The 12,500-nt window shown below is 35.1% G+C and overlaps 1 protein-coding gene across 1 annotated transcript in view; it reads right to left on the bottom strand.

Annotated features, from left to right (window-relative positions):
• The window catches only part of RABL6 (RAB, member RAS oncogene family like 6), a 47,515-nt gene that overhangs the window by 22,710 nt on the left and 12,305 nt on the right, over positions 1-12,500 (bottom strand). Inside the window, exons 6-8 of the mRNA XM_080990916.1 lie at positions 11,708-11,848; positions 5,140-5,245; positions 2,555-2,658 (exon numbers count right to left, since the gene is read on the bottom strand). Coding sequence (XP_080847042.1) covers positions 2,555-2,658; positions 5,140-5,245; positions 11,708-11,848 — 351 coding nt within the window. The remainder of the gene's footprint in view (positions 1-2,554; positions 2,659-5,139; positions 5,246-11,707; positions 11,849-12,500) is intronic.

Below are 12,500 nucleotides of genomic sequence, written 5' to 3'. Positions count from 1 at the left end.
GTTATTAATGTTATTATTGGCATTATTAATATTATTATTGGAGTTATTAATATTATTATTGACATTATTAATATTATTATTGACATTATTATTATTATTGACATTATTAATATTATTATTGGCATTATTAATATTATTAACATTATTAATATTATTATTGACATTATTAATATTATTATTGACATTATTATTATTATTGACATTATTAATATTATTATTGACATTATTATTATTATTGACATTATTAATATTATTATTGGCATTATTATTATTATTGACATTATTAATATTATTATTGGCGTTATTAATATTATTATTGACATTATTAATATTATTGACATTATTAATATTATTATTGCCATTATTAATATTTTTAACATTATTAATATTATTATTGACATTATTAATATTATTATTGACATTATTATTATTATTGACATTATTAATATTATTATTGACATTATTATTATTATTGACATTATTAATATTATTATTGGCGTTATTAATATTATTATTGACATTATTAATATTATTGTTGACATTATTATTATTATTGACATTATTAATATTATTATTGACATTATTAATATTATTATTGACATTACTATTATTATTGACATTATTAATATTATTATTGACATTAATATTATTATTGACATTAATATTATTATTGACATTATTAATATTATTATTGGCGTTATTAATATTATTATTGACATTATTATTATTATTGACATTATTAATATTATTATTGACATTATTAATATTATTAATAAGCATTCACGATTCATATTATGAATAAGAGTTTTCATGATTGATATTATTCATATTATTCATAAGCATTCATATTATTAATCCTTCACATTCATATTATTCATCAGCATTCATATTATTAAGAATTCATATTATTGATATTGTTAATAAACATTCATATTATATTATTAATAAGCATTCATATTATTAATCATTGACATTCATATTATTAATAACCATTCATATTATTCATACACATTCACATTAATGTTATTCATCAGCATTCATATTATTAAGAATTCATATTATTGATATTGTTAATAAGCATTAATATTATTCATATTATTCATAAGCGTTCACGTTATTGACATTATTAATAAGCACATTATTGATATTCATTCATATCATTAATATTATTCATAAGCACTCACATTACTAATATTACTAATAATGATTCACATCATTAATATTATTATGAATAAGCATTCACATTATTAATATTAATAGGCATTCATAGTATTGACATTATTAATAAGAATTCACAGTATTGACATTATTAATAAGCACATTATTGATATTCATTCATATCATTAATATTATTCATAAGCACTCACATTGGTAATATTACTAATAATGATTCACATCATTAATATTATTATGAATAAGCATTCAGATTATTAATATTGTTAATAAGCATTAATATTATTCATATTATTCATAAGCGTTCACGTTATTGACATTATTAATAAGCACATTATTGATATTCATTCATATCATTAATATTATTCATAAGCACTCACATTATTAATATTACTAATAATGATTCACATCATTAATATTATTATTAATAGGCATTCACATTATTAATATTAATAGGCATTCATAGTATTGACATTATTAATAAGAATTCACAGTATTAATATTAATAAGCATTCATGCTATTGGTATTAATCAGAATTCACATTATTAACATTATTAATAGGCATTCACATTATTCATATTATTCATATTATTAATAAGCATTCACATTATTGACATTATTAATAGGCATTCATATTATTAATAAGAATTCACATTATTGACATTATTAATAGGCATTCATATTATTAATAAGAATTCACATTATTAACATTATTAATAGGCATTCACATTATTAATATTATTCATATTATTAATAACCATTCATATTATTGATATTCATAAGAATTCATATTATTAATAAGCATTCATATTATTAATAGGCATTCATCTTATTGATATTCATTAAAAAATCACGTTATTGACGGTACGAAACATTCACACCATTCATATTATTTTTTTTAAATTATTATTTTATCATATTATTCTATTATCATTATTAATACGCATTCACATTATTAATAGGCATTCCTATTATTGATATTCATAAAAAAATCACATTATTGACGTTACTAAGCATTCACACCATATTATTATTTTTAATTATTATTTTATCGTATTATTATATTACCATTATTAAGACGCATTCACATTATTAATAGGCATTCATATTATTAATATTCATAAAAAAATTACATTATTGACGTTACTAAGCATTCACGCCATTCATATTATTATTTTTAATTATTATTTTCTAATATTATTATATTATCATTATTAAGACGCATTCACATTATTAATAGGCATTCCTATTATTGATATTCATTTAAAAAATCACATTATTGACGTTACGAAGCATTCCGGCCATTCATATCATTTTTTTTAATTATTATTTTCTAATATTATCATTATTAATATTATTAATATTATTAATTATTATTACATTTCATAATTCTGGTCCTCTGTCTCCTGCTGGACCGACAATTCCTCCAGGGTGGCGTCAATGTCTAATTGGTTCGTTTCCAGCTGACGAAGAAGTGTCTCTCTCTGGGGGGGGGAAATATAAAGAGGATTTAATTGGGGGAAATCCAAATTTCAAATCGAAATATTCAGCAGCGGATGCAAAACGAAATTATGAGAAATTAAGGAAAATTAATTTCGCAAAACGAAATTATGAGAATTTAGAAGCGAAACTATTAAAATTATAATGGGCATTAATAGCAAAAACGGAGAAGACGAGTCATAAATCTTGGCATTGTAAAGAAAATCGTTCAATTAAGGAAAATTAATTTCGCAAAACGAAATTATGAGAATTTAGAAGCGAAATTATGAGAATTTAGAATGGGGATTATTAGCCAAAATGGAGAAGACAAGTCATAAATCTTGGCGTTGTAAAGAAAATGGGGGGGAAATCGTTAAATTAAGGAAAATTAATTTCGCAAAACGAAATTATGAGAATTTAGAAGCGAAATTATGAGAATTTAAAATGGGAATTATTAGCAAAAAACGGAGAAGACGAGTCATAAATCTTGGCGTTGTAAAGAAAATGGGGGAAATAATCGTTAAATTAAGGAAAATTAATTTCGCAAAACGAAATTATGAGAATTTAGAAGCGAAATTATGAGAATTTAGAATGGGGATTATTAGCCAAAATGGAGAAGACGAGTCATAAATCTTGGCATTGTAAGGAAAATCGTTAAATTAAGGAAAATTAAATTAAATTAAATCAAATTACAGAAAATTCCTGCGGTGGGAATGTAAAAAAGGAAAGAGCTTTTGGGGAATTATATATAATATATCGCTACATCTTGGCGTTGTAAAGAAAATGGGGGGAAAATCGTTAAATTAAGGAAAATTAAATCAAATTAAAGAAAATTACAGAAACTTCCTGCGGTGGGAATGTGAAAAAGGAAAGAACTTTTGGGAAATTATATATAATATTATAATATAATATAATATAATATAATATAATATAATTCCCCAATACAATGTACAATATACATCTTGGCATTGTAAAGAAAATGGAAAAAAAAAATTGTTAAATTAAGGAAAATTAAATCAAATTAAAGAAAATTACAGAAACTTCCTGCGGTGGGAATGTAAAAAAGGAAAGAGCTTTTGGGGAATTATATATAATATATCGCTACATCTTGGCATTGTAAAGAAAATGGGGGAAAAAGTCGTTAAATTAAGGAAAATTAAATCAAATTACAGAAAATTCCGGCGGTGGGAATGTAAAAAAGGAAAGAACTTTTGGGGAATTATATATAATATTATAATATAATATAATATAATATAATATAATATAATATAATATAATATAATATAATATAATATAATATAATATAATTCCCCAATACAATGTACAATATACATCTTGGCATTGTAAAGAAAATGGGGAAAAAAATCGTAAAATTAAGGAAAATTAAATTAAATTAAAGAAAATGACAGAAACTTCCTGCGGTGGGAATGTAAAAAAGGAAAGAACTTTTGGGGAATTATATATAATATATCGCTACATCTTGGCATTGTAAAGAAAATGGGGGAAAAAATTGTTAAATTAAGGAAAATTAAATTAAATTAAAGAAAATTACAGAAAATTCCTGCGGTGGGAATGTGAAAAAGGAAAGAACTTTTGGGGAATTTAATATAATATTATAATATAATATAATATAATATAATATAATATAATATAATATAATTCCCCAATACAATGTACAATATACATGTTGGCATTGTAAAGAAAATGGAAAAAAAAATCGTTAAATTAAGGAAAATTAAATTAAATATAATATATAATAATAATAATAATAATAATAATAATATAATATATCGCTACATTTATAAAACATATGGCATTGAAATAATAATAATAATAATAATAATAATAATATAATATATCGCTACATTTATAAAACATATGGCATCGAAATAATAATAATAATAATAATAATAATATATCGCTACATTTATAAAACATATGGCATCGAAATAATAATAATAATAATAATAATAATATAATATATCGCTACATTTATAAAACATATGGCATCGAAATAATAATAATAATAATAATAATATAATATATCGCTACATTTATAAAACATATGGCATTGAAATAATAATAATAATAATAATAATAATATAATATATCGCTACATTTATAAAACATATGGCATCGAAATAATAATAATAATAATAATAATAATAATATAATATATCGCTACATTTATAAAACATACGGCATCGAAATAATAATAATAATAATAATAATATAATATATCGCTACATTTATAAAACTTATGGCATCGAAATAATAATAATAATAATAATAATATAATATATCGCTACATTTATAAAACATATGGCATCGAAATAATAATAATAATAATAATAATATAATATATCGCTACATTTGTAAAACTCAAAAAAGAGGAAAAACGGGGCGGAAATGTGAATTTGGGCCGATTGGGCTCCGAGGGTCATCCAGCCTGACCCCGATTTCAAGGGCGGATTCGCACTGGGTACCTGCAGCTGCAGGAAGGGGATGTTGAAGAACTTGTGGAGGTATTTGAGGCCAAAGCTGTTCTTCATAGAGGACTCGGCGTAGCGGACGTAGGAGGCGCCGGGCGGCCTGGAGAAAGATGAAATAAAATAGCCTGAGGAGCTAGCTTTCTCGGTGCGGGGAGCTCCTAAATTGCCGTTTTTATTAATTATAATTATAGTAATTTATTAATTATTAATTTTTTTCCCCAAATTAATATTTATGAAAGTTTCGGGGAAAAGAAAAGCACGTGAGTAAAGAAGAGAAACTTGGAAAGGAAAAAGAAAGAGACACAAGAGAAAATAGAAAATAGAAAATACAAAAAGATAAAAAACGAAAAAAGAGTTTAAAATAAAGATAAAAATAAAAATAAAAATAAAAATAATAATAATAATAATAATAATAATAATAATAAAAAATAAAACAGTTAAAGACAATTCCGTCTTTTCATCACTTCTTTTACATTCACTTCTTTCCCGGACTTCCTCATACCTCCCTCTTTTTATTTCCCATTCAGTCGGTTTGTCCAGCAATTCCTTTCCCTCCTTTTTAATCCCAATCCTTCATCTTCAGATAATATAACATATAATATATAATTATATAAAAATATATAATTTCAACCCAAAAACAAAATATAATATAACATATAATATATAATTATATATAGAATCCTGTAAAAATCTATAATTTTTACCGATGAAAAACCAATTTTCCATTCTTTTCCCCTTTCTAATCCGAATCCTTCATCTGGATCTATAGATAACTTTAAATTCATTTAATTTCAATCCATCATTGCTCTAAAACGTTCTTTCATTTCGCAATATTTCTGTAAAGAATCTTTGAATTTCTTCCATTTGCTTGAGGAGCTAGGTTTCTCAAAGCGGGGAGTTCGTTCAATGCCATGCAAAGCCATGGAAAATAACTTGAGGAGCTAGGTTTCTCAAAGCGGGGAGTTCGTTCAATTCCATGCCAACGCAATAAAAAAGCAGCTTGAGGAGCTAGATTTCTCGGTGCGGGGAGTTCGTTCAATTCAATGCCAACGCAATAAAAAAGCAGCTTGAGGAGCTAGATTTCTCAGTGCGGGGAGTTCATTCAATTCAATGCCAACGCAATAAAAAAAACAGCTTGAGGAGCTAGATTTCTCGGTGCGGGGAGTTCGTTCAATTCAATGCCAACGCAATAAAAAAGCAGCTTGAGGAGCTAGATTTCTCAGCGCGGGGAGTTCGTTCAATTCAATGCCAACGCAATAAAAAAACAGCTTGAGGAGCTAGATTTTTCGGCGCGGGGAGTTCATTCAATTCAATGCCAACGCAATAAAAAGCAGCTTGAGGAGCTAGATTTCTCAGTGCGGGGAGTTCGTTCAATTCAATGCCAACGCAATAAAAAAAACAGCTTGAGGAGCTAGCTTTCTCGGTGCGGGGAGTTCATTCAATTCAATGCCAACGCAATAAAAAAAACAGCTTGAGGAGCTAGCTTTCTCGGTGCGGGGAGTTCGTTCAATTCAATGCCAACGCAATAAAAAAGCAGCTTGAGGAGCTAGATTTCTCAGTGCGGGGAGTTCGTTCAATTCCATCCCAACGCAATAAAAAGCAGCTTGAGGAGCTAGATTTCTGAGAGCAGGGAGTTCGTTCAATTCCATCCCAACGCAATAAAAAGCAGCTTGAGGAGCTAGATTTCTGAGAGCAGGGAGTTCATTCAATTCCATGCCAACGCAATAAAAAGCAGCTTGAGGAGCTAGATTTCTCAGTGCGGGGAGTTCGTTCAATTCAATGCCAACGCAATAAAGAGCAGCTTAAGGAGCTAAATTTCTGAGAGCGGGGAGTTCGTTCAATTCCATCCCAACGCAATAAAAAAACAGCTTGAGGAGCTATGTTTCTCAAAGCGGGGAGTTCGTTCAATTCAATGCCAACGCAATAAAAAAGCAGCTTGAGGAGCTAGATTTCTCGGCGCGGGGAGTTCATTCAATTCCATGCCAACGCAATAAAAAGCAGCTTGAGGAGCTAGATTTCTCAGTGCGGGGAGTTCGTTCAATTCAATGCCAACGCAATAAAAAAAACAGCTTGAGGAGCTAGCTTTCTCGGTGCGGGGAGTTCATTCAATTCAATGCCAACGCAATAAAAAAAACAGCTTGAGGAGCTAGATTTCTCAGTGCGGGGAGTTCGTTCAATTCAATGCCAACGCAATAAAAAAAACAGCTTGAGGAGCTAGCTTTCTCGGAGCGGGGAGCTCCTGCCTCCTACAATGCAATGCAATGCAATAAAAAATAGCTTGAGGAACTAGCTTTCTGAGAGCGGGGAGCTCCTGCCTCTTACCATTCAATACAATGCAATGCAATGCAATGCAATAAAAGAAACACCTTGAGGAGCTAGCTTTCTCGACGCGGGGAGTTCATTCAATGCAATGCAATGCAATAAAAAATAGCTTGAGGAACTAGCTTTCTCAGAGCGGGGAGCTCCTGCCTCTTACCATTCAATACAATACAATGTAATGCAATGCAATGCAATAAAAGAAACACCTTGAGCAGCTAGCTTTCTCGGCACAGGGAGTTGATTCAATTCAATGCAACAAAAAATAGCTTGAGGAACTAGATTTCTCAGAGCGGGGAGCTCCTGCCTCTTACCATTCAATACAATACAATTCAATAAAAAATAGCTTGAGGAACTAGATTTCTCAGAGCGGGGAGCTCCTGCCTCTTACCATTCAATACAATGCAATGCAATGCAATGCAATGCAATAAAAGAAACACCTTGAGGAGCTAGCTTTCTCGACGCGGGGAGTTCATTCAATGCAATGCAATGCAATAAAAAACAGCTTGAGGAGCTAGCTTTCTCAGAGCGGGGAGCTCCTGCCTCTTACCATTCAATACAATACAATGTAATGCAATGCAATGCAATGCAATAAAAGAAACACCTTGAGGAGCTAGATTTCTCAGTGCGGGGAGTTCGTTCAATTCAATGCCAACGCAATAAAAAAGCAGCTTGAGGAGCTAGATTTCTCAGTGCGGGGAGCTCCTGCCTCTTACCATTCAATACAATACAATGTAATACAATGCAATGCAATGCAATGCAATGCAATGCAATGCAATAAAAGAAACACCTTGAGGAGCTAGCTTTCTCGGCGCGGGGAGTTCATTCAATTCAATGCAATGCAATAAAAAATAGCTTGAGGAACTAGATTTCTCAGAGCGGGGAGCTCCTGCCTCTTACCATTCAATGCAATGCAATGCAATGCAATAAAAGAAACACCTTGAGCAGCTACCTTTCTCAGAGCAGGGAGTTCCTTCAATGCAATGCAATGCAATAAAAAATAGCTTGAGGAACTAGATTTCTCAGAGCGGGGAGCACCTGCCTCTTACCATTCAATACAATACAATGTAATGCAATGCAATGCAATAAAAGAAACACCTTGAGCAGCTACCTTTCTCAGAGCAGGGAGTTCCTTCAATGCAATTCAATGCAATAAAAAATAGCTTGAGGAACTAGATTTCTCAGAGCGGGGAGCTCCTGCCTCTTACCATTCAATGCAATGCAATGCAATGCAATAAAAGAAACACCTTGAGCAGCTACCTTTCTCAGAGCAGGGAGTTCCTTCAATGCAATGCAATGCAATAAAAAATAGCTTGAGGAACTAGATTTCTCAGAGCGGGGAGCACCTGCCTCTTACCATTCAATACAATACAATGTAATGCAATGCAATGCAATAAAAGAAACACCTTGAGCAGCTACCTTTCTCAGAGCAGGGAGTTCCTTCAATGCAATTCAATGCAATAAAAAATAGCTTGAGGAACTAGATTTCTCAGAGCGGGGAGCTCCTGCCTCTTACCATTCAATACAATGCAATGCAATGCAATGCAATAAAAGAAACACCTTGAGGAGCTGGCTTTCTTAGAGCAGGGACTTCCTTCAATGCAATGCAATGCAATAAAAGAAACACGTTGAGGAGCTAGCTTTCTCAGAGCAGGGAGCTCCTGCCTCTTACCATTCCATACAATACAATGCAATCCAATGCAATAAAAGAAACACCTTGAGCAGCTAGCTTTCTCGGCGCAGGGAGTTGATTCAATTCAATGAAATAAAAAATAGCTTGAGGAACTAGATTTCTCAGAGCGGGGTGCTCCTGCCTCTTACCATTCAATACAATACAATGCAATGCAATGCAATGCAATAAAAGAAACACCTTGAGGAGCTAGCTTTCTCAGAGCAGGGACTTCCTTCAATGCAATGCAATGCAATGCAATGCAATAAAAAAATAGCTTGAGGAACTAGCTTTCTCAGAGCGGGGAGCTCCTGCCTCTTACCATTCAATACAATGTAATGCAATGCAATGCAATGCAATAAAAGAAACACCTTGAGGAGCTAGCTTTCCTCGGTGCGGGGAGCTCCTGCCTGCAATACAATGCAATGCAATGCAATAAAAAAGAGCTTGAGGAACTAGATTTCTCAGAGTGGGGAGCTCAATACAATACAATGTAATGCAATGCAAGGCAATGCAATAAAAGAAATACCTTGAGCAGCTAGATTTCTCAGAGCGGGGAGCTCCTGCCTCTTACCATTCAATACAATACAATGCAATGCAATGCAATGCAATGCAATGCAATGCAATGCAATGCAATGCAATAAAAGAAACACCTTGAGGAGCTAGATTTCTCAGAGCGGGGAGCTCCTGCCTCTTACCATTCAATGCAATGCAATGCAATACAATACAATACAATACAAGAAACACCTTGAGGAGCTAGATTTCTCAGAGCGGGGAGCTCCTGCCTCTTACCATTCAATACAATACAATACAATGCAATGCAATAAAAAATAGCTTGAGGAACTAGATTTCTCAGAGCGGGGAGCTCCTGCCTCCTACAATACAATACAATGCAATGCAATGCAATAAAAGAAACGCCTTGAGCAGCTAGCTTTCTCAGAGCGGGGAGCTCAATACAACACAATGTAACGCAATGCAAGGCAATGCAATAAAAGAAATACCTTGAGCAGCTAGATTTCTCAGAGCGGGGAGCTCCTGCCTCTTACCATTCAATGCAATGCAATGCAATACAATGCAATGCAATGCAATACAATACAATACAATACAAGAAACACCTTGAGGAGCTAGATTTCTCAGAGCGGGGAGCTCCTGCCTCTTACCATTCAATACAATACAATACAATACAATACAATGCAATAAAAAATAGCTTGAGGAACTAACTTTCTCAGAGCGGGGAGCTCCTGCCTGCTACAATACGATGCAATGCAATGCAATAAAAAATAGCTTGAGGAACTAGATTTCTCAGAGCGGGGAGCTCCTGCCTCTTACTATTCAATGCAATGCAATGCAATGCAATAAAAGAAACACCTTGAGGAGCTAGATTTCTCAGAGCAGGGAGTTCATTCAATTCAATGCAATGCAATAAAACACAGCTTGAGGAACTAGCTTTCTCGGTGCGGGGAGCTCCTGCCTCCTACAATACAATGCAATGCAATGCAATAAAAAATAGCTTGAGGAGCTAGATTTCTCAGAGCGGGGAGCTCCTGCCTCTTACCATTCAATACAATGTAATGCAATGCAAGGCAATGCAATGCAATAAAAGAAACACCTTGAGGAGCTAGCTTTCTCGGCGCGGGGAGTTCATTCAATGCAATGCAATGCAATAAAAAATAGCTTGAGGAACTAGATTTCTCAGACCGGGGAGCTCAATACAATACAATGCAATGCAATAAAAAATAGCTTGAACTAGATTTCTCAGAGCGGGGAGCTCCTGCCTCTTACCATTCAATACAATACAATGCAATGCAATGCAATGCAATAAAAGAAACACCTTGAGGAGCTAGCTTTCCTCGGTGCGGGGAGCTCCTGCCTGCTACAATACAATGCAATGCAATGCAATAAAAAAGAGCTTGAGGAACTAGATTTCTCAGAGTGGGGAGCTCAATACAATACAATGTAATGCAATGCAATGCAATGCAATAAAAGAAACACCTTGAGCGGCTAGATTTCTCAGAGCGGGGAGCTCCTGCCTCTTACCATTCAATACAATGTAATGCAATGCAAGGCAATGCAATGCAATAAAAGAAACACCTTGAGGAGCTAGCTTTCTCGGCGCGGGGAGTTCATTCAATGCAATGCAATGCAATAAAAAATAGCTTGAGGAACTAGATTTCTCAGACCGGGGAGCTCAATACAATACAATGCAATGCAATAAAAAATAGCTTGAACTAGATTTCTCAGAGCGGGGAGCTCCTGCCTCTTACCATTCAATACAATACAATGCAATGCAATGCAATGCAATAAAAGAAACACCTTGAGGAGCTAGCTTTCCTCGGTGCGGGGAGCTCCTGCCTGCTACAATACAATGCAATGCAATGCAATAAAAAAGAGCTTGAGGAACTAGATTTCTCAGAGTGGGGAGCTCAATACAATACAATGTAATGCAATGCAATGCAATGCAATAAAAGAAACACCTTGAGCAGCTAGCTTTCTCGGCGCGGGGAGTTGATTCAATCCAATGCAACGGAGCCTGAGGAGCCGGCTTTCTCCCTGCGGGGATGGCGCCCCCCCCCTCACCTGTCGATCTTCCGGATCAGGTCCCGCACGTCGTCGGGCAGGATGACCCGGTGCTCGCCCATGTCCCGGTGGTTGCCCAGGACGCAGACGGGCACGTGGTTGGGGACCTTGGGCAGCTCGCGCAGGACGTAGTTGAAGGTCCTGCGGGGGGGAAAGCGGGAGTCAGGCTCCGGGTCCCGGGTTCGAGGGAGGAGGGTGGGGGGTTGCGGGTTCGAGGGAGGAGGGTGGGGGGTTGCGGGTTCGAGGGAGGAGGGTGGGGGGTTGCGGGTTCGAGGGAGGAGGGTGGGGGGTTGCGGGTTCGAGGGAGGAGGGTGGGGGGTTGCGGGTTCGAGGGAGGAGGGTGGGGGGTTGCGGGTTCGAGGGAGGAGGGTGGGGGGTTCCGGGTTCGAGGGAGGAGGGTGGGGGGTTCCGGGTTCGAGGGAGGAGGGTGGGGGGTTGCGGGTTCGAAGGAGGAGGGTGGGGGGTTCCGGGTTCGAGGGAGGAGGGTGGGGGGTTGCGGGTTCGAGGGAGGAGGGTGGGGGGTTGCGGGTTCGAGGGAGGAGGGTGGGGGGTTGCGGGTTCGAGGGAGGAGGGTGGGGGGTTGCGGGTTCGAGGGAGGAGGGTGGGGGGTTGCGGGTTCGAGGGAGGAGGGTGGGGGGTTGCGGGTTCGAGGGAGGAGGGTGGGGGGTTGCGGGTTCGAGGGAGGAGGGTGGGGGATTCCGGGTTCGAGGGAGGAGGGTGGGGGGTTCCGGGTTCGAGGGAGGAGATTTGGGGGGTTCCGGATTCGAGGGAGGAGGTTGGGGGGTTGCGGGTT

This window comes from Podarcis pityusensis (assembly GCF_964106645.2).
Source record: "Podarcis pityusensis genome assembly, chromosome: Z".
NCBI lineage: Eukaryota > Metazoa > Chordata > Lepidosauria > Squamata > Lacertidae > Podarcis > Podarcis pityusensis.
Note: the sequence above shows the minus strand (reverse complement) of the source record. Positions and strands in the feature narration are given on the sequence as shown.